Raw genomic sequence first — 21,602 nt, forward strand, 5'->3', positions numbered from 1 at the left:
CACTTTTTTTTAATGTCAGCCCCAACCTCATTGACCGACTTGGCAACGTTTTCCCACGCCAGTTTTTTGCTTTTGGTGCTGATTCCGGAGGAAATAGAGCCAAACAAGCTCTTATTTCTGGCCTCTACCTCCGAAATCAGCACTTCCACCTCGCATTCACTAAGGTCATTTTTTCTTCCCTTCTCCATTTTCTCCTTTCTCCTAACGAGGGCACTACTGTAGGCCTATTTATACTAATTTGCATATTAAATGAGGGAGGAGACTGGGCGGAGAGTCGGGCTCGTGCATGTGCGCTCACTTTCACGTAAATTGGGATGTACAAAGAGAATCTGCGTGAAATCGTGCTTACGCAAGATTTTTTTGTGCGCAGCAGCTTTCCAGATTTTGGCGTCCGCAAAGTTGTAGTCAGAAATCCACGCAAGTCTTAGTAGCCTACATGAGGCCCCTGGACTACTTTATCCACAACCCCACAATTCCCCAAAAAATGTAATTTGTACTTTGAAAATACATGAATGTTGTGAACCTCTGTGTGGTTTGATCTTCCACTCCAGATGGGATTAATTATTAACTATATCTGAATAAAGTAGTCTGTTAAGGGTATCATGTTAACAATACTCATAACATGATTGGTGGCAGCCATTCATAGGTTATTTGACTCTGGATAAAGCAGCTTTGTCTTTGTTGATGCAGTATTTATGAGCATCAGCTCTCAAACATCTGTTGTATGCATGGGAAAGCCGAAGATGGTCATGGTGAGCTTGGGCCACACCCAGTTATCCATTTACCAGCTTGTGTGGATAGTTACTCCTTCAGTTATCAGATGAAAGCCTTTGAATCTCATTTACTAAAACACAGTACCCTACACTAGTGTCAGGTTACTTGTTTACAATGCAAACTAAAATCTTAGCAAAGCCCTTTCTCCGAACCAGATAACCGAACAAGTCAAACAAGCCTCCCTTTTGAAAGCAGAATGTTTGGCCAATCTCCCCTACAACAAAGCCTGCTTAACATAGCTTCATGTGAACATGCGGGCTGAGATGGGTGCAGCCACATTTAATCATGGAAAGTAGGTTAACGTTCAGCCAACAACTAAATTAGATGTAGAGCCAGCATTGTCCATTTTAAAACGAATCAGCCCTGCTCTAAGCTAACATGGTAGCATGGCATTATACACCAACAGGGGCCTCATTACAGAAAAAAATCCTAGCTGCTCCTCCTAACTTAAGTTAGGGACTCAAAGACAGGAAAAATCCTAACTTACAGAAGCAGTCCCTAATTCCCTATCATATCTTTGGCCTCCTATCTTATCTTAATTTAGGAAATCCTAACTGTTCTGTCAATCAGATTTTTCGATCGGCAATCATCATGTTTGTATGTTTCTGCACTCAGAATGTGCACGAGATTGATAGAACGCGTTACTTTTAACGTTAACAGAGACTGTTGATAAAGGATCTTTGTAAGTTACGTGCAAGATTGCAGATGGCTTTGGTGACCTCCTTGAGATTGAAATACATGGTGTACCTGTGAAACCGCTGTGAAGAGTGCACTCTTTTACAGGTGGACCATTTATGCTTATTTTCCTGCAGGCTGTCAGACTGTTGCCCTGCAGCCTGATATATACACAGAAAATGAATTAAGTTTAGAATATTTTATACTTTTGTATACGATTCACAATTAAAAAAAGAAAAAGAAAAACATTTATTCTTTTATTGGATGTCGTAGTTAAGGTGGCAGGCGTGTGTAAGCTGTAAAGTTCTGTGGGAAACCCATAACGCGGTCTCAGTAACCAGCCATTACATTTGTTGTGATGTTCCTTGTCTGTTGTCATACAGACCTACTAGCAGTGCTGCTGCCATTTTTTTTTTCAGTTACGAGTTATTTTGAATTGAGGACAGGGTGTATGGCCACCTAACTTAAGAAATTCCTAACTTAGGATAGTTTTGTAATGGCTAAATTCCTATCTTAATATAAGATTACTTCCTAAGTTACGTTAGGAAACCTTCTGTAATACCAAAACCTCTAAATGCCTTCCCATCTTAGGATAGGGTTAGGAAGTTTCTGTAATGAGGCCCCTGGTTGATTGTGTACTTGTTATAGCAGTTGCATATTAACATGCCCCCCATACCCATATTTTAATGGATGTTAGTTTAACAAAACGTTATGCAAACCACTGCCACCTAGTGGTGGTTTTTATGCAATACAGTGCTCAATAATTGTGGGGGAGTCATTGATTTCAGTCACGCTGACATAGAAAGGCATACAAAAATATTTAGGGTATTACATCTTTTAATTTTTTCCAAAACAAAAAGACTGAATACAGACAAGCCTGAACTCAGGCAAAGGAATCTTGCAGTCCACTCATGCAATTGTAGCACATGAACCGATCCACCGGACCCCTTTCCACCATGGAATGTCCATTCCCCATGTTCACACATCGACCCGGCCAGTAATCAAACTCAGTGCAACAGGGTACTGGTTAAAATGTGTTTGTCACCATTAACTTTTATATTGAGCAAAAAGGAAAAATGTCTGGGATAGACAACGTCCACTGGACAACAGGAGTTAAACTTTCTTAGAACCAAAGATATGACCATGTTTCCCAGTAAGATGTACAATTGAAAAGGTGAGGCTAAAGGCTTGGAACCAAGCTTTGCTTTAATCCACTTCTTCCATGCGTGACGCATCGTCTTCACCTTCTAGTGGGGGGAGCACATCGGGTGCGGGGGCAGAGGTGGGCTCTTCAGCGGGTACGTCGTCATCGTCGATACCTGAACGTGGATAGAGGAGGCAGGTTAGGTTGGATGCATATTAAGTTACTGCAGTCCATGGATCCGGTTACTAGGACAACTGGGTTAGCAAACTGGTGGCACTAGTCAGGATACACGCCACAGCTGCAATGGTCAAGCATGCTCACCCAGGCCGAGTTTGATCATCCTGTAGATGCGGTTGGAGTGGGTCTGGGGGTCGTCCAGGGAGAAGCCGGAGGACAGCAGGGCCGTCTCGAACAGCAGGATGACGAGGTCCTTCACAGCCTTGTCGTTCTTGTCAACGTCGGCCTTCTGCCTGAGGGTTTCCACAATGGGATGATCAGGGTTGATCTCCAGGTGCTTCTTGGCCATCATGTAGCCCATTGTGGAGTTGTCCCTGAGGGCCTGGGCCTTCATGATCCTCTCCATGTTGGCCGTCCAGCCGTATGTGCTGGTGACGATGCAGCAAGGCGATGAAACCAGTCTGTTGGACACGGTTACCTGTAGGTGGCAGCAAACAGCACATTGTCTGAAATTACCTTTCTGACAGACCATTAAATGTATTCATAAATCATCAAGTGGAGCTCCAATGTGAGTGAAGCATGCAGGTAAGTAATGTTATGTCACACACAGACAGTGTCTGGTAGTCAAATACCATTAAGTCTTAGTAGAGTTACTGCAAAAACCAAAACATCTTAGCCAAGCCTTGTTAATGACCAACATGGTACAACAAAAACCAAACAGCAAGTTCACATCCTTAAGTCAGAAAAATTGTTTCTATGCTACACATTTGCTTTCAAAAATGCTTTTCCATCTTCCACGTGCGATCTACCCATCTTCGACGCAATGCTTCACACAAATACAAAACCATTTCAATGACCACACTAACTCACCAACATCAAATGATATTTTAGGACACCTGTTGCCAAATAAGACATGTCAATTGTATCAAGGTTTTTAAGTAATTTATATTAACTCATTGATCGTTATATAACTTCACATTGCTGACCTTCTCCACTTTCTTGTCCAGAATCTCCTTCATGAGCTTGCAGAGGTTCTCAAACTTTGTCTTATCATCCTCCATCTTCTTCTTCTCCTCCTCATCCTCGGGGAGCTCCAGACCCTCTTTGGTGACAGAGACCAGGCTCTTGCCATCAAACTCCTTCAGCTGCTGAACGCAGTACTCATCGATGGGCTCGGTCATGTACAGGACCTCGAAACCACGCTTGCGCACGCGTTCCACGAAGGCGGAGTTGGCAACCTGGTCCTTGCTCTCACCTTATGAGAAGAATTATAAAAATTAGACTTCTGACAAGTAGTCTTCATTATTTAACATAAAGTTGTAAGATGTAGTCAAATTAATGTCTTGGGAAAGTTAGGTTCTAGTTTTGCACAAAGCAGAGGCAGACCCACCGGTGATGTAGTAGATGGACTTCTGGTTCTCCTTCATGCGTGTGAGGTACTCCGTGAGGGAGGTCATCTCATCCCCAGACTGAGAGCTGTGGTAGCGGAGAAGCTCTGAGAGCTTTTTGCGGTTCTGAGAGTCTTCATGGATGCCAAGCTATAATTAAAGTCAGGGAACTCATTAAAACATTTTTTAGAAGTAAAGTAAATAACAATTGGTCTTTTGGGACAAAGTTTTCTCCAAATGACTAATGCGTTCAAAATGATGCCAATCTTACCTTCAGATTCTTTGAGAAGCCATCGTAGAACTTCTTGTAGTTCTCCTTGTCATCAGCCAGTTCAGCGAAGAGCTCCAGACACTTCTTGACAATGTTCTTGCGGATGACCTTAAGAATCTTGCTCTGCTGCAGCATCTCCCTGGAGATGTTGAGGGGCAGATCCTCAGAGTCCACCACACCACGAACAAAGTCTGCAAGGGAAACAAATTGTCTCATTTGAACAGGCAGACTTCAAGTTTACAATAAGGGCAACCACAACGCCAAAGGTTGGAAACGGGTGAAGCCACATCAGTAACACAGGAGTGCCAACTTACTCAGGTACTCTGGGATGAGCTCCTCACAGCTATCCATGATGAAGACCCTCCTGACGTACAGCTTGATGTTGTTCTTTTTCTTCTTGTTCTCAAAGAGGTCAAAGGGGGCACGACGGGGAATGAAGAGCAGGGCTCTGAACTCAAGCTGGCCTTCCACTGAGAAGTGCTGTGAAAAGGGAAAAAGTTAAGTACGCCACATAAAATAGTTGTGATTTAACGCCACATGACTGGTTGTATACTTATGAACACATTCACAATCCACTGCAGGTGGTTACCTTGACAGCAAGGTGATCCTCCCAGTCATTGGTCAGGCTCTTGTAGAACTCTCCATACTCCTCGTTGGTGATGTCGTCTGGGTTCCTGGTCCAGATGGGCTTTGTCTTGTTCAGCTCCTCCTGGTCGATGTACTTCTCCTTGATCTTCTTCTTCTTCTTCTTGTCCTTGTCTTTGGAGTCTTCCTCGTCATCCGAGCCTACATCCTCAATCTTTGGCTTGTCCTCGCCCTCCTCCTTTTCTTCCTTCTCCTTCTCCTCCGGCTTTTCCTCCTCTGCCTCATCGTCGCTGATCTCCTTCTCGCGCTCCTTCTCCACCTATGGTAAAGCACAACAGTTCCTAGTGTTAGCTTTTAAACATTAAATGTTTACAATGATGAGTCCTCAATTTTAGTGGGTGCATTTGAAATATACATTGCTTTAACATATGCATAGTCATCCTAGCAAACTCCTGTAGCACAGATAAACACCATCAGTAGGGATGTGATCTTGTTATACTTACAAACAAGGTGATGGGATAGCCGATGAACTGGGAGTGCTTCTTGATCACTTCCTTGACTCTCTTCTCCTCAATGTACTCAGTCTGGTCCTCCTTCAGGTGCAGAATTACCCGAGTTCCACGGCCAATGGGCTCACCTGAGAACATCATTTACGATGGATTTAACAGATTGGAATAATTTAAATTAGCCAAATTTGAGATCCTAATAAATTAACTTGTTTAAATGAAATAGCGATTGTGAACCTACCACTGTCAACCTTGACTGTGAAAGAGCCTCCAGCGGAAGACTCCCAGATGTACTGTTCATCATCATTATGTTTGGTGATGACAACCACTTTCTCAGCAACCAGGTAGGCAGAGTAGAAACCCACACCAAACTGACCAATCATGGAGATGTCAGCTCCAGCCTTAAAAGAAAAACGCATATAAGCAACCACAATTTTTGTTCCTTTTTAAATTAATACATTTCCCTCATTAACTTAATGTTGACCCACTCGTTTATAGCTGTAGCAAAAATAGCAACGCTTTCCAACACACGGTTATCAGCAAAACTTGATGACCGGTCGCTCTCATACCTGAAGAGCCTCCATGAAGGCCTTGGTGCCAGATTTGGCGATGGTTCCAAGGTTATTGATGAGGTCAGCTTTAGTCATGCCGATTCCAGTATCAATAAGGGTTAGGGTACGTGCAGCCACATCGGGGATGACGTCTATCTTCAACTCTTTTCCGTCGTCAAGTTTGGTGGGGTCAGTCAAACTTTCATAACGGATTTTGTCCAAAGCCTAAAAGTGAATAATTGTTAATTGAGAACTTTGTTATGGATGAGGGGACATATATCCTCCCCCAGTGCTTAGTTGAATTGAAAATAGCTCTATAAATGCAATTAATTATTAAAAGACAATTTGTGAACTTAATCTGTAGTGCCCAACGAACCTTCCTTCAAAAACAATATTTCCATTAGAAATCCCAGAAATAAAATGTACATTCATTAAATTATTTTCCCACCCTATAAATTCAGGTTGTTGAGTCTAAAAGTAAAAGTACACACGCATCAACTTACATCAGAGGCATTGGAGATCAACTCCCTAAGGAAGATCTCCTTGTTGGAATAGAAGGTGTTAATAATCAGGGACATAAGCTGGGCGATCTCTGCCTGGAAGGCAAAGGTCTCCGGCTCCTCTTCTTGGCGCATATCTTCAGGCATCTGAAAAGTGACATAGGAAACCAGTCAATACCCAAGAAATGGAAATATGCAAATTCGATACATTAGCAGACAACGGTCTGGCCATACCGGGAACACTTGCCGAACAGGAACCATAAACCAAACATGGCGCCGTCACATAGACAATGGAGACTACAAGCACGTGTCGGGCGAGACGTTTGGTGAAATATAACATCCTTGAGTTTCTCTTAGTGCCAGACCAAAAGTCATAGCGCAGTACATCAGTCGGAAGTTCAACGACCGCCGACCACGAATAAAAAGTCAGTTTCATGGGCAAATTCGAAGAAATCACAATCGAATGAAAATGATAAGTCATTTTAACTTAAAAAAAACCCCGATGGTACTAATTATAATTTAAAAAGCGTATACAAAAGAAGCCATTCTGAAAATGGGCCGAGTGTTACACTAGCGGCCATTTACCATGTTGAGAGAACCGGGGGGTTAGGATATTAAAATGGAGACTACCATGTATTCCTCCCAGTCAATTCATTTATTTAACCCCAAGCTGAAACAGCCATACCGCAGGATTTCTCAAAAATACGATTAAAAAAAATGTAGTAATAGCCTGTAATGTTAATTGAGCAAGCAAGGTGAAATGTTAAACCATACATGGGGTTAAATAAAGATGCATGGGCCAATAAAGCCATTAGCACAGTCATCCTGGTCACACCTGCTTTGACGCAGGGCCGAGATGCACATTAGCACAACTGTGAAAACCAGGGGTGTGCAATGATGTTCAGCCTTCTCAAGCCAGTACGAATACAAAATGCATTTCCACCGTTAAGGGACAAAGACATGTCGTTATTTGGGGTAAATGGGTAATGGCGGTGCTAACACAATGTCGTGACTAGCGATGAAATGGAAAAACACTGATATTGAGCTTTTTAAAGCAAAACGGCGATTTAAGAAAAGCGTCAATAAAGCCGCTGATATAACTACTACTGAATGTGTAACATTTGTTCACATACCTTGATTGTTTCGTTGACTTTTCTTGAATAAAATGCCACCAATACAAAATCCCTGCTGCACTCAGACGCAGGAAGATAGAAAGGGACTTCCGTTTCAAAAGACCGATTTCTTTATAACCATGCGTTTTCAACGTGCGGCCGTATCCCTCCGCACTCATAACTGCAGTTCATCCTGACTAAAGGATATTGTTTCCAACTAAAATGTGCACTTTATATGCACATAATTGTCACACATATTAACAATCATACATATTTGAATTAGTCTAGTTAACCATTGTAATAGTACGTGTGTACATGTGTTATATGTAATAACATAATGCTGAGCATCTTATAATGGTTTCAAACGATACATCCTTTATTGGATATATGCATAGAAATCATGTCCTCCATGTATCTGGTTGAATATATCCTTGTATATATTATATCAAATATCACACTTAATGAAGAATGTTGATTCTTTCCTTTGTTTATTCAGTGGAAACTCGTGCAAAACAAATGATGACTATATTTAGGTTTGCTATATATTACATGTTTCGATATAATTGAATACAAATTAAAACGATAAATGATTTAAAATTGGTGTAGAAACGGATCTATTTTATGTGTCGGAGGGATATCATCGTTTGAGAGGGTGCGCTTCGTTTGTTCTAGCACTTTCCATCAAAAACCCGCCTGAATTTGACGTCACCATCTTGTCAGATGCAGGCCGCCCTCGCTATGGCTACTGCTGTCATACTGTGCTGCCAACAACAAAAAACACTATAGCAACCTACCTCCCAAACATTGAATATTTGATGATACACCAATGATTGTTTTCGGCAATAGGCTGGATTCGTATAAATTGAATCGAAGTTAAAAGTATAAATAATCAAGGATAAATTATAAATCAATCGATACGAATATAACATTACATATTCGATAACTATATTTATATATAGATCTACATCTACATATATATCTATATCTATATCTATATCTACATATGTATTAAATGTATTGATACGCGTACATATAATATATTAGTAGTCGTTTTATCTATTGATAATGTTCTTGTACGTTTTCTGCAAGTTGTAATACGTGGATGACATTAAACTATACAACAGAGACTACACGCAAAATGCACGATATTTAATATGTCGGTGATACTGTTATTAATATTCTATTTTAAATTCGAAGGTGTACGTGTTCTTTTAATGGAACGATGTGCATAGGGCCTTCTCTCAGTGTGCCCCGTTTCAGAGGGCAGAGCCGACATACAAAACAAGCGCACCGCAATTCCGGACTCACTTGCGTCTATGTTTTTGAAGGCCCCCAAGACCTACCTGCTTAAACAAATTGTGGAGTAAGCGATTCAGCGGCAATAACCAGCTGGTAGCTGTTTTTCAATTGACGTGCCACCTGATTTCGGGTATGTTGTACATCTAAACTTCTATCTAATGAGTCTGGGCGGCAGTAGTATTGTGTGTTTTACTCGTGTTAGCTTAGCTACTTTTAGCTTCACAGGGACGGTTTCACATACGGCAGCCCAAAGCACGCGGGTTGCTGCAAAATAGTTATTGTATAAGCAACTGTTTCGAAATATCTCTTTGATCGATCGTATAAATAACCGAACGAGAACATTCCGTATAATATAGTATGCCAACTCAACAACAATTAGGATGATTAACATATATGTTTTGATATGAGCCTAAGCTAAACTAATCGTCATCTGGGTGAATATCACCCCCTTCACGTTGGTGTATTATTAACGCAACACTGCTCGTCTTGTTAATGATAATCGTTTACTAACTGATCAAATAATAAAGGAACTGCTGTGTACCGCCTATACCAACTTTACACACACACACACACACACACACACACACACACACACACACACACACACACACACACATAATCGTGTTGTACTATTTCCATATATAATACTTTCTTCTCTTCCTTCAAGAGGTCGGCCCAGTTAGCACCCAAGATGTCCTTCCCTCATCTAAACCGACCACTGCTGCCACCACCAGGAATGCCTCCCCAATATGCTGGCTTCCCTTCAGGTAAGCATATTAAATGTTAAATGATGCACAAATGTAAATGTTTTTACCACTTATACATGTTGTTGATATATCATGTTGTTTTTGCAGCCCCAATGATCCCTGTTCACATGGGCTTAATGACTCCCGCCCGTGCTGTCTTGATGCCTACATCAGTAGCAGTGGTCAGTAAACCAGCGGCCCTTAAGAAGGATGTCGTTTCTATCCGAGCCAAAGAGGCGGAAGAGGGCAGTGGGCCCACAACCACAGTGTTTGTAGGGAATATATCGGAGAAGGCCTCGGATATGCTCATCAGACAACTGCTGGCGGTAAGGGATGAGACTTAGTGGCAGCGCCACAGACCCCTGTCTGGGAAACTGCACCAATGTCTTCCACTTTATATTGTACGCTATGTATTAGGCTAGTTCTTCCTTCCTAGTCTTGGTGTTCAGATGTGTTGCAACATCTCTGGAATTGCTTTGCCATGCAGATTAGATTATGCATTGGCTTCTAGTCTTTATTGTATCAATTTATGTTTGAAACACAATGTTATCAGCATTTGGCTTTATAAACTATGTATTCTCTACCACATCATTTTTATCAGAAATGTGGAATCGTCTTGAGCTGGAAAAGAGTCCAAGGAGCCTCTGGGAAGCTACAAGGTAACAATTAACTGTTCAATAAGGTCATCGCTGTTGCAGTGTCTTGGCCTAGTTCTACCTGAGAGGCCAAAATCCCTTTCCTCCTTGTGCTTCTTTGACGTTTCTTCCTACCCACTCTTGGCCCAGCGTTCGGGTTTTGCGAGTACAAGGAGCCCGAGTCGACGCTGCGTTCCCTGCGTCTGCTCCACGACCTGCAGATTGGAGACAAGAACCTGCTGGTGAAGGTGGATGCCAAGACCAAAGCCCAGCTAGACGAGTGGAAGGCCAAGAAAAAGGCGTCCAACGGGGTGAGGAGCTCTTTTCCTCTTTAGTTAATGGGGCTGCAATGGATGAGGTTATGCATTGAGTAAAAGGGTTCTGGACTCAACTAGCTGATCAAGTTGTGCGTTTTGAGGTTTATTTGTAATATGTGCATTACAGAACGAGAAGGCATGACCATGAAATGCTATACTACCAGGCATCCTCAACTATGCTTACAAATATCAGTGCAAACTGAATGAAAGACATACAAAGGAAAAAAGGCCAAGAAAATATACAAATTAATGTACTATAATAAGATGAGAGTTTAGTGCATTTACTGTGATAATTTAAAAAAAAAAAGTATACATATTTGAATCCTGGTTCAGACAGGGAAGCCTGAGGGAACAGAGGAGGAGAAGGATGAAGACATGGACGAGGAGACGAAGAAGAAGGACCAGACTGTGAAGGGCGCCATTGATGCGTTGATCCAGGAGAACGCCAGTGAGCTGAACGCTCCTTCGCAGGACGACGAGTCCAACCGACGCAAGCGAAAGAGGGAGAAAAAAGAAGAGGTGATGTTTAATTTTCTTACTAAAAGTATTTGTGCAGTTATATGTATGGGCAGAAAAAAGTGTATTGTTCAGACTAGGATTGGAACTTATGACTTCATTCTCTGAAATGGATAGAAAATGTTTTTCTTTGAGTTTGTAATGTTAACTTGACAAATTACTTTTAAATGAATTAGAAATACTATTATGCAGATTAAAATTGTTTCATTGATTTAGCCTTCCTGCAGAAGAAGTTGCATTTCAAATGGGTTCGCTCATTCAGTGTTTTGTGTGTGACATTTTTCTATAGGAGGACCTAAATGCCATCGACATGGAGGATGACAAGAGGGACCTAATTTCCCGCGAGATTAGTAAATTCCGTGACACCCACAAGGTACAGTGGCCCATTTGATGCACTTGAAGTGACAATACAGGCTCTCCTTTGGACAGAAGCCCCTCACATAGTGCATTCCAATAGTCTACATTGTGCTAGAAGACACCTTGCATACCAAAAGGCGTAAATTGGTCCCACAGATACACATTCGGAAAAGACCATATGCACTATTAACATGCACACAAGTTGCCCAGTACTTGATTTGAGTAGTGTATTATCCTAGGCCTACATGATGGGCTGCATGTCAGCAGGAACAATATATTTAGCTTTCTGAGGCCCGAATTGACACTTGTGATCACCTTAAATCAAGCTATCTAGGTGTGACCATAATAGATCCATGATTCATTCTTCACACAGAACAAAACTAATGCATGGAGACAATGTAAAGTTACCAGAAGGCTAATCTATTCATTAAACCCCACCAATATGATAGTGATCATTTGGTGACTAAAGCAAGATGAATCTCAGAGCTTTGGGAAAAGGTTGCGAGGATAGGATGTAAGTATCAGCTTTAATTTACTAATTACATATACCGGGCGCCCCTCTCTTGAGGGCTTGCACTGGGAGCAACTGCATAGGCTCTCTGGCGTTTTTGCCAGACTTTATTTTTTTGAGCAACATTCCCTTTTTTTTTTTTTTTTTTAAAGGGTTTTTGAATTTGGTGACAGTCTAGGCCCCACAAAGCCTCAGGGCCCAGTGAACCTGTGCGAGTCCTCAGCAAACTGCTGCTATGTCTGGATGGTGTTCATGTCGATAGCCACTGCCAGTGTCTTCTTGGACACGTATCCTCATATACTGCTAGTGGGGAGGGGGTGGGGTTGGGGAGGGGGGCGTCCTTTCCACAGCAGCACAGCGAATCGAAGACTCTCAAGGTGCGTACGCCTTTGAATGCATGTGAGTTCTATACATTTTTCTTTCATCACGTCCCTCATTGCGTCATTATCCTTCATGTCAGTGGGCGAGACGGGATTGATTTAATGCATCCATTGTACACATACGCAAAGGGCGATGCTGGTCCGACCAGCAACACAAGGATTGTAAGGAAACAACCTAAGAGTAATAGTAGGCACTATAAGTATTTCTGTGAAAAAATGTAATGCTTCAAACCACATCATGTTATGTTTGTCGTATCTATAAGGGACAAAGATTTATCTGTCGGGCCAAAATTCCTAATTCAAATTCTGGCTTGCCATGTCTACCTGAACTCAAAAAAGATGAAGGGAAAACCACGCACATTTTGTCTGTCTCGATAGCTGTTCAAGCATCAGCTCTTGAGTGGTAAGTAAAATGAGAAATTGTAAAAATGTATACTGAAAAAAGCCTGTTCTTATGAGAGGCGGCTCCATGAATGATATTTTCCAATGGCTTCTTATATTTGTTCATCAAATGTATTCATCCATACCATTCTAATTTAAACCACATTGACTACATTACCCACAAGGCTTCCGGTCAAAGGGACTTGAAGCTTTTTGAAGATGTTTTCTTCATCGAATGACAATCGGATCATACACCTTGAGCTTCCTGTGTTTCTTGTATGTGGACACTTAGGCGTATAGAGTTCCAAAGTAACATTGCTATGGTCACTTTTCCAATGATCTAGCTGTAGCACAGAGCTATACATTCTTAAAATGACACACAAGCCTTGTGTCTAGTGTCCAGCAAGGTGCGAGTGTGATTGTGTGTGGGTTTGTCTGAGTAATGGATCTAGAACAACCCTCCCAGGATTCCTGCAAAGGGGTAAGACAGCTTCTAATAATTAACTATACCTGTACAGAAATGTGACTGATCATTTGCTCTGTTTTTATTGGGCGCTATGCTAACTGCCACTGCACCCGTTAAAGTGAGCCGCTTTTTGATGTTACATATCTGAGCAAGCTAGAAGAACTCCGTAATGTTTTTTCCTTTTTGCATACCATTGTGACCTGCTTTCCTCCCAGGCCTAAGTTAAAAGGCTTGTAGGGGCAGCGAAGGGCTGAGTCCATAGTTCAACACCTGTAAGTCACAATCAACAAGTTAAATGAAAAGACTCACCACTCTGTTTTTATTTCCTTCAATTGTTTAACTGTCGTTATTATCTTGGTTTGGTTCTGTTTTATCCTTGTTCTCTGGACGGGGAGACTCCTAAGGAGAGAGAAAAAGAGCAATGTCTTTTCACAGAGCCTTTTTCTCGCTATGTCCAATGGCCGATTTTTCTGACCGCTTAAGTGGTTTCAAGTGACTCTAGCACAGGTAACATGCGAGGGTTGAGCATGATTTCATTCCTGCTAAGTTTTGAGTGGCATGAAGGTGGGGGAATCGGCCTATTAAGTCCATGGAGGTCTTGGTCTTGGGGGTTAGTTCCAGCCGTCTTGCACCCCCCCCTTCTTTTGACTTGGGGATTAAGGACCTCAAGGAAGTAGAACTGAACTTGGCTTAACCTCAGGGGCCTAGAAACCACTTGAACGGGTCTTTCTGAGAGTCACTCCAGCTCGCCATGCTTCCCAAATCTCCCGCTGACCCCCCCCCCACCGTCTCCGCTTTGCCCCCACAGAAGCTGGAGGAGGAGAAGGACAAGCGCGAGAAGGAGCGGCAGGAGTTTGAGCAGGACCGCCGGGAGCGCGACCGGCAGCGGCGGGAACGAGAGGAGCAGCAGCGCGAGCGAGAGAGGGAGAGAGAGAGGGGCGACCGGGACAAGGGCGACCGGGATAAGGTGGACAGAGTCGACAGGGACAAGGTGGACCGGGATCGGGTGGACCGGGACAGAGAGAGGGTGGACCGGGAGAGGGAGCGAGTGGACCGGGAGAGGGAGAGAGCTGAGCGGGAGAGGGAGCGTCGCACCAAAGAGAAGGACTGGGAGATGGACCGAGGCGGCGACCGCAGCCGTTCCAGGTGAGCTCAGCGCTCGGCCCTCCTCGTCTAAAATGCCGTCATTCTTTTGTTTTGATCCTGGATGGGGAAATTCATGTATCATATGAATGTAATAGAAATATCTATTTTAACACTGGTCTATTTAAAGCTATATCCTCTTATTTAAAACTATATCCTGTATTCTAAACTATGCCTCTATTTTAAACCAAAGCCTCTATTCAAAACATCTTCCTATATTTAAAAGTTTGCTTTATGTGTCCAGGGTTTCAATATTGGTGTATCCCCTTCCCATTGTTTTCCCAGTTTTCAAAATACATTGAAAACTGGATGTTCAGATAATTAATTAGATAAAAATACAGACATCTGAGTACAGTATCCTGATATGTACTACTTTTAGAATTTCCCAATTTATAAAGAAAACCCAAATTTTCCACCATTGAAGAATCCTATAGCCTATAGCCTAACTATATGATCTAAAACCTAGCATTTGACTGTCATTTGTTAGAAAGGACAATTTTAGAGGCCATCCCCACCCCACCCTCTTTCTCAGAAGCATTCCCTCCACCAACGTGTCTATGGTGCCTGAATGCTGAAAGGGTGTTGCTGTGTTTTTGTTGGGTACAGGGACAGGAGTCGCGGCCGTGACAATGACAAGAAGCGGGATCCGGAGGAAGAGGAGGGGCTCCATGAGCGCAGGAAGCTGGAGAGGCGTCTGAGGGAGAAGGAGGCGGCCTACCAGGAGGTAGGCTTGGGAGGAGGCTCCTCATAGTAATGAGGGGACAATCAATTCTGTCTATGGAAGAAGGCATTTTTCGACGAGGGTGTCTGACCATTATGTTGTCTCTCCCCCACAGCGCCTGAAGAACTGGGAGCTCCGGGAGAGGAAGAAGACCCGGGACCACAGCAAGGGCGTTGAGAGGGAGGAGGAGAGGCTCCGGGAAATGGTAGAACCCCTCCCCGTCCATTCCCACAGCGGCCTCACGTTGTTGTGTGTGTGTGTGTGTGTGTGTGTGTGTGTGTGTGTGTGTGTGTGTGTGTGTCCCAACACAATCCCAGTTGCTACAAATGCAACATCTGTTGCAATATCAACAGATGTTGCACAGCTGGCCAAGGAAGTGTGGGGGGGGGGGGGGATCTGCTAGTGCTATGTTGAGTGACATTTGGATGGTAATGGAGAGCTTGTCTTTTTTTTTAAGTTGAAGGAGGGCAAGCGGCTGAGGGAGTTCCTTGAAGACTACGACGACGAGCGTGACGACCCAAAATTCTACAGGTAAGCAGGGCGGGGCCCCGACCCAACCAAATGTGTGTTTTTGTTTTGCAGCATCGCCCATATAATGCAATGCACGTCTGTTTCACATGTCGTTTGATCCAACTGTCAAACGGGCAGGGTTGTAATTATAATAGAGATAGATCTGACACAAAAAGATGGGCATGTGGACAAATGCATTTCTTCCATGTATGCCTAGATGCTCTCTGCAGAGGCGATCCTCCCCGACAGGCTTTGCTATTTAAAGCGCCCCCCCCCCCCCCCCTCCCTCCTGCAGTTGCAGCTATTGGTGGTTAAGGGTGTCATTGTGCCTTGTGACCCCTAGGGGCAGTGCGCTGCAGAAGCGGCTCCGAGAGCGAGAGAAGGAGATGGAGGCAGACGAGCGTGACAGGAAGAGGGAGAAGGAGGAGCTGGCAGAAGTCAGACAGCGGCTCCTGGACCAAGGACACCCGGACCCTGACGCAGAGCTACGCAGGGTACGCATGTCTGTGTGTGCGCACGTGTGTTTGTGTGTTGGTGTCTATGTATATTTAGCCCAGCTTGCTCCCTAGCATGTGTTTGAAGGTCACTGAGGCATCCGAGGGTTATCTTACATCCCTGTGTGGTAAATGTGTTGATGTCTGCTTGGCTAATGTTTTATTTATATATATATATATATATATATATATATATATAAAAAAGAAAAGCCGTCCTGACATTGGCTGTTAACCCGCCGCCTCTCTGCGCCCCCATTGGTCCAGATGGAGGAGGAGGAGGAGCAGCGGCTGCAGCTGCAGCAGCCCCCTGTCATCCAGCAGCTGGAGCAGGAGCGGGAGCTCCGCCGCAAGGCCTCCTCGCGGGACCGCAGCGGGCGGCAGAAGGACAAGGGCCGCCAGCACCGCCAGGAGGAGCCCAGTGGGCCGCACGGCGCCCAGTCAGAGGAGGGCGAGGTGGTGGAGGAGGGCGACGACTGCGACGACGACGCCGGCGAGGACCACAGCCACAGTCACCCCGAGCCCCGGGCCGAGCTGAAGGCCCCCGCCATGCGGCCCGTGGTGAGCGCGCCGGCGGTGGCCACGCCACCCAGCGCCAACGCGTCGCCCGGCACGCCGGAGGACGCCTCGCCGTGCGGCATCATCATCCCCCACGAGAACTCTCCCCCCGACACCCTGCCCCAGGAGGAGCCGCAGCGGCCCCGCATCGGACTCAGCCTCAAAATGGGTAGGTCTTTTTTTTTTACTAAGAAACAATTCTTGTTGTGGTCGCCAGTGCTTACTACTTAGGGTAATCATTGGCTTTCCGCATACCATAGGTACCATTGAGGAGAAACGCTATTGAATAGAATGAATGTATCAATCAAGTGAGGGACTCTCTTCATCACAATAGTCAAGATACCAAAACCTCCAATCTATCTTGCCTTAACTTGCATATTTGCAACAAAAAAAACACCCTGCTCCACCATAAGCAAAAAGTTTTAATTCAACTGGAAACAGGGGACAGCCTCGAGACAGGGTAATTATGCATTCGAGATCCAAACTTTATACGTAGTGGCCTTAAGCAACACTTTGGCACTGTGAATAAAAACGGAACACTACAATGTCCTCACTGTTGTCGTTTCCTCCCCCACCACCAGCCGGCGGAGGCAGCCCTGGCCAGCAACACGTGGGCAAGCGCAAGCGTCTGCCGGTGGACAGCGTGTTCAACAAGTTCAACGAGGAGGAGGCGGACGAGCGCATCCCCAAGAGGAAGCTGGTGCCGCTGGACTACGACGACGACAAGAGCCTGGGTGCCGACGCGCTCGCCGGCAAGGCGGACGACGGCAGCGAGGAGAAGCGCAAGCACATCAAGAGCCTGATCGAGAAGATCCCCACAGCCAAGCCCGAGCTGTTCAGCTACCCGCTGGACTGGACCATGGTGGACGCGGTGAGGGGACCGAGGGGAACACATGCGGCTCACAGGCTCTTAGTCTGGTCGTCAATATTCAATGTCATTATGCCATGAGAAGAGAAACAAAGGAAGAGAAACAACGTGTAGTTCATGATGGATCAATGGTCCTTTCCTCGACTTTCAATGCAAACATTTGTGGCCGTTGTATTTTTGATGGGGTATTGATATCATCATTGACCAGCGGTGTGACTTATGTATCAATTGATTATTGCACATCAATGCATTTCCAGCGATTGTCTGCCATTTGCCAGACTTATTTTTTTCCTTCCCTGTCAAAATGAATTCATGAACACACAAACACACTGGTGTCATTTCGAAGCGGTCAGTGGACTTTTATCTCCTCTAAATACGTCTGTTATTTCATCTCTTATTTCAGACCCTGATGGAGCGCCGCGTCCGGCCCTGGATCAACAAGAAGATCATAGAGTACATCGGAGAGGAAGAGCCCACACTGGTGGAGTTTGTCTGCTCTAAGGTACTCCTCCATGGTCTGAATGATAGTCAGCAGATGATGACAATCAAATAAAGATGCCGACCCTGAGCGTTTTGTTTTCACCCCCACTCCTTTAGGTGATGGCTCACGGCACGGCGCAGGGTATCTTGGATGATGTTGCCATGGTGAGTAAACGGCCGGATGGGAGACGATGGTTTTCTTAGTTGCTAGGTTTTCACTCCTGAGCTGAGAGCACCCACGCATTTACAGCCACGATAAACTGGAGCCAGTTGCATTTAGAGTCACTGTTAGTGTGGCTTGGTTAGGTAATTCATGTACATGGGGAATATCTTCAATAAAGATGATGTATCAACCAGCCACATGGCCTATATGAGTCATATATGGCCTATTGGACATTTCCACGGTCACATGGGTTCTCTCACACGCTTTTCTCATGGTTTCTCTCCCATGTTCCAGGTTCTTGATGAAGAAGCTGAAGTCTTCATAGTGAAGATGTGGCGGTTGCTCATCTACGAAACCGAGTCCAAGAAGATTGGGCTGGTAAAATAGACGACGAAGACGATGATTACACCGAGAACATGCTGACCTTTTTTAAGATAGATTTATATGTATATACCTAGTGATTCTTCTTTTTTTTGGTCGAGACTTAATTCTTGAACACTTTGTTCATACTGGTCAAGTCTGTAGTATTCTGTCCCGGTTTGTTGAGCACACACTGCAGGTTGTTCTGTGTGTGTGTGCTGCTATTTTACAGCAAAAGTACAAGCAAATAAGAACCAGTCCAACCAACGGTTTTTGTTTCACCTGGAAGGGCCCGGATCATCGACTTTGCATTGGTATTCATGCAAACGACTACAGTCAAAAGGAGGGGTGTGGCTTCTGTTAAACAGCAGGGTTCCTCTTAAGCCAGTTGATCAAATGTTAAGACAGGTTTCATTTACTTTTATAATTGTCCCAATAACGTCTTTTTACAAAGCGCATTGTTGTACATCGACTTGTTACTTGAAAACCTCTGAAGGAATCTCTTGTGCAGGACAAAAGAATGTGCATCAGGTTTAGATTTTGGTTCACCGTCAGTGTGGCTTGGTTCGGAAGATGCAAGAGTCATGAAATTGTTTTGTTTAACTGTGTCTCATGTATTTGTCAGGACATCACAAAAGGCGACTAGTTGTGTAATTGTGTCTTCTGAACCAGTCTGGCAGAATTCAATGGTTGGCTGTATTCCTGCTGCTAAAAAAAGCACACGTAACCACTATGGGATAACATGGCTTCTTCCATTCAGGCTGAAAGGCCCTTTGCTTTTTTTGTATCAGTGGGCTTTTGTTTCAAATAAATTTGAATTTTTTTTATACTGTTGTGTTACTGGTACGTTTGTTGAAACACTGCATGTAAAAACAGGCTATGTAGCTTGGTTTCGTCGCTAACATGATGCTGCAGGGGATAACGGGGTAAGCGCTACTACTGGATTCCTATGAAAGGAAATGGTACTGAATCTTAACACATCAGTCTGCCAGGCTAAGAACGAACAAATCAATGAAAGACTAATGTCACTTGTGGACATTAGACCCAGTCAGCAAAAACTTTAATTTGTTGGATCATTCATAAGATCAGCCAAAGCTGCATCGGTCCCTGCAACTAATCAATCATTTAAAGGTGCCATGACATGCCACCAGGTGTGGTGTGATTAGCCGTTACAAGCTGTTTTGGAAATCTGTCCCTTATAACATAAGGGGCAGAAAGTGGGCGTGTCCACCTAGATGTGTGGTGGATAGATCAGTATATCAGTCTACCCAGTGGACTGTAGCAAACGTTGCTCATCTATCCGTCACACATCTAGGTGGACACGCCCACCTGCAGGCATGCACATTGGTTTGGGGTGAAAAAGGTGAGAATGATGCGTGAGCCAAGGAAAACACAGACCCACTAGGGCAGTGGTTCTCAAACGGTGGTGCGCGGAGTATGAACGATTATTTTTTTTTTTAAAGTTGCAGAGCTGGGTTCACCGTGTGACACACGCTTTTGCCTGCTTACACACACGCCACACATCCAACAACAATAACAATCCTGATCGCTCCCCCCCCCCCCGTCAAAAATCCCGATCGCATTGTTGACGGTTCATTTATTACATAAATGAACTGGCTACAACAATGAAACAATAAATTATTTACAATGCTCCGAATGAGCACATGTGTGATGATGGCCGTGCAGTGTTTCCCACACATAGGCCAATGTGTGGCGCTGCGCCACAGATTGAACAACGAGCGCCACAAATTGATTCCGCTTTTCTTATTTATTTTTACTTGAACGCGTTTTTTTTGTAACTCCGCCAGCCCGTAATCGCGCCCCCGTAATGCTGCCAGTCCGACATGTTCCCATTCCGACAGTCCTGTGCGCGTATGCAAATTAGCCATGTGCGCCAAACAGAAGAAGGGCCCTGTCTTGCGCCCGGCGCAATTGACTTTCTACACCGACGCATGTGTCGTTGCTAGTTTGCACCCGGCACAAAGCTGATTTTCCCCCGCAGCAACCAGGCACCATATGATGTCAAAGATTATGCATACGTGTGAAGCTGCATAGAAATAGCGTGTGGATTGTGGAAACATTTTTTTTTCCATAGGGCTGCATGAATGAACATGAATGAAGTATAGTAAGCTATGCCATGCGTTAAAATAATAATAATAATAATAACAATAATACATTCGAGAAAGTATATTCCAGGCTTCCAAAACAAAATCTAGTTTTAGGGTAGGCCTAAATGATTGGTTAAATGATTTGGGAAAGAACAGCTGATACAGCGGTAAATTGTAGGCCTACTTTTAAATCAATGCATCTGCAAACACCGTACAGCAAACACATATGTTCTTGACAAAGACATCGTGTACAAGCCCATTACTTTTAGGATTGATGAGTATTTGATCGTGAGAAAATATAGTTTTACCGCGAGTGAGTGTTTAAAATAATGAATGAATGCGGGTGATGCTTGGTGCGCGTGTGTGTGCACGCCCATCTGTCTAAACACACGCAAATTAAACACGTAAGTGTATGAGAAGGACATCGAGTCAGTCGACCTGCGATAAGCAGCTGATTCTGAACGAACTCGTCTTCGAGATGGACGTGTTCTAACGCATTTTTTATCAATGAAATGTTAACACAACAGTATATATCTGACCATTTCATTTTCGGGGAATTTTAGGGGAAGCCGAGCTTCCCTTGCAGTCGAGAAGTCGCCACTACGAAAGAATGCAATGTATCCAACTAGCGGGATCTAAACAAACTAAGCTCCAGCGAATTACTACAATGCAGAAGTAGTGGAGAATGGCGAAACACAGCAACTCTAGCCTACTCTCAACCAAAATAAAACTAATCGCAAACCTAAGTTAGGTTACTTTTTAGCAGGACGGAAGTGATGCTGATGCGGCTCTCAGCTGTGCCAGAGCGTTCACAGTTGCTAGGGAGACCACCTGCCGCTGCCGCCCGGTGCAGCAGTGTGAACTGCCCCGTTTTTAGAACGTCTCAGCCCGTCTCGTTGCGAGTTGCAA

The 21,602-nt window shown here is 44.2% G+C and overlaps 2 protein-coding genes across 2 annotated transcripts; one reads left to right on the plus strand and one right to left on the minus strand.

Annotated features, from left to right (window-relative positions):
* Window positions 1-2,268: 2,268 nt before the first annotated feature.
* Window positions 2,269-7,799, minus strand: hsp90ab1 (heat shock protein 90, alpha (cytosolic), class B member 1). The gene is made up of 12 exons (XM_084483871.1): window positions 7,705-7,799; window positions 6,575-6,718; window positions 6,090-6,296; window positions 5,762-5,921; window positions 5,518-5,651; window positions 5,019-5,333; window positions 4,744-4,909; window positions 4,430-4,620; window positions 4,161-4,308; window positions 3,757-4,025; window positions 2,915-3,248; window positions 2,269-2,768 (listed from the first exon to the last, which is right to left on the minus strand). Exons 2-12 carry the CDS (start codon window positions 6,716-6,718, stop codon window positions 2,656-2,658), a joined length of 2,181 nt encoding a protein of 726 aa, XP_084339997.1. The 5' UTR covers window positions 7,705-7,799; the 3' UTR covers window positions 2,269-2,655.
* Window positions 7,800-8,958: 1,159 nt separating this feature from the next.
* Window positions 8,959-19,406, plus strand: rbm25b (RNA binding motif protein 25b). Its single transcript, XM_084483969.1, has 17 exons — window positions 8,959-9,112; window positions 9,650-9,749; window positions 9,837-10,054; window positions 10,330-10,387; window positions 10,514-10,674; window positions 11,014-11,199; window positions 11,486-11,569; window positions 14,100-14,437; window positions 15,041-15,158; window positions 15,271-15,360; window positions 15,613-15,686; window positions 16,009-16,159; window positions 16,424-16,883; window positions 17,296-17,585; window positions 17,986-18,084; window positions 18,180-18,227; window positions 18,520-19,406. The coding sequence occupies exons 2-17, from the start codon at window positions 9,674-9,676 to the stop codon at window positions 18,610-18,612; spliced, it is 2,544 nt and encodes an 847-aa protein (XP_084340095.1). The 5' UTR covers window positions 8,959-9,112; window positions 9,650-9,673; the 3' UTR covers window positions 18,613-19,406.
* Window positions 19,407-21,602: the final 2,196 nt, after the last annotated feature.

Source organism: Micromesistius poutassou (assembly GCF_964030765.1).
Source record: "Micromesistius poutassou genome assembly, chromosome: 19".
NCBI classification, from domain to species: Eukaryota; Metazoa; Chordata; class Actinopteri; order Gadiformes; family Gadidae; genus Micromesistius; species Micromesistius poutassou.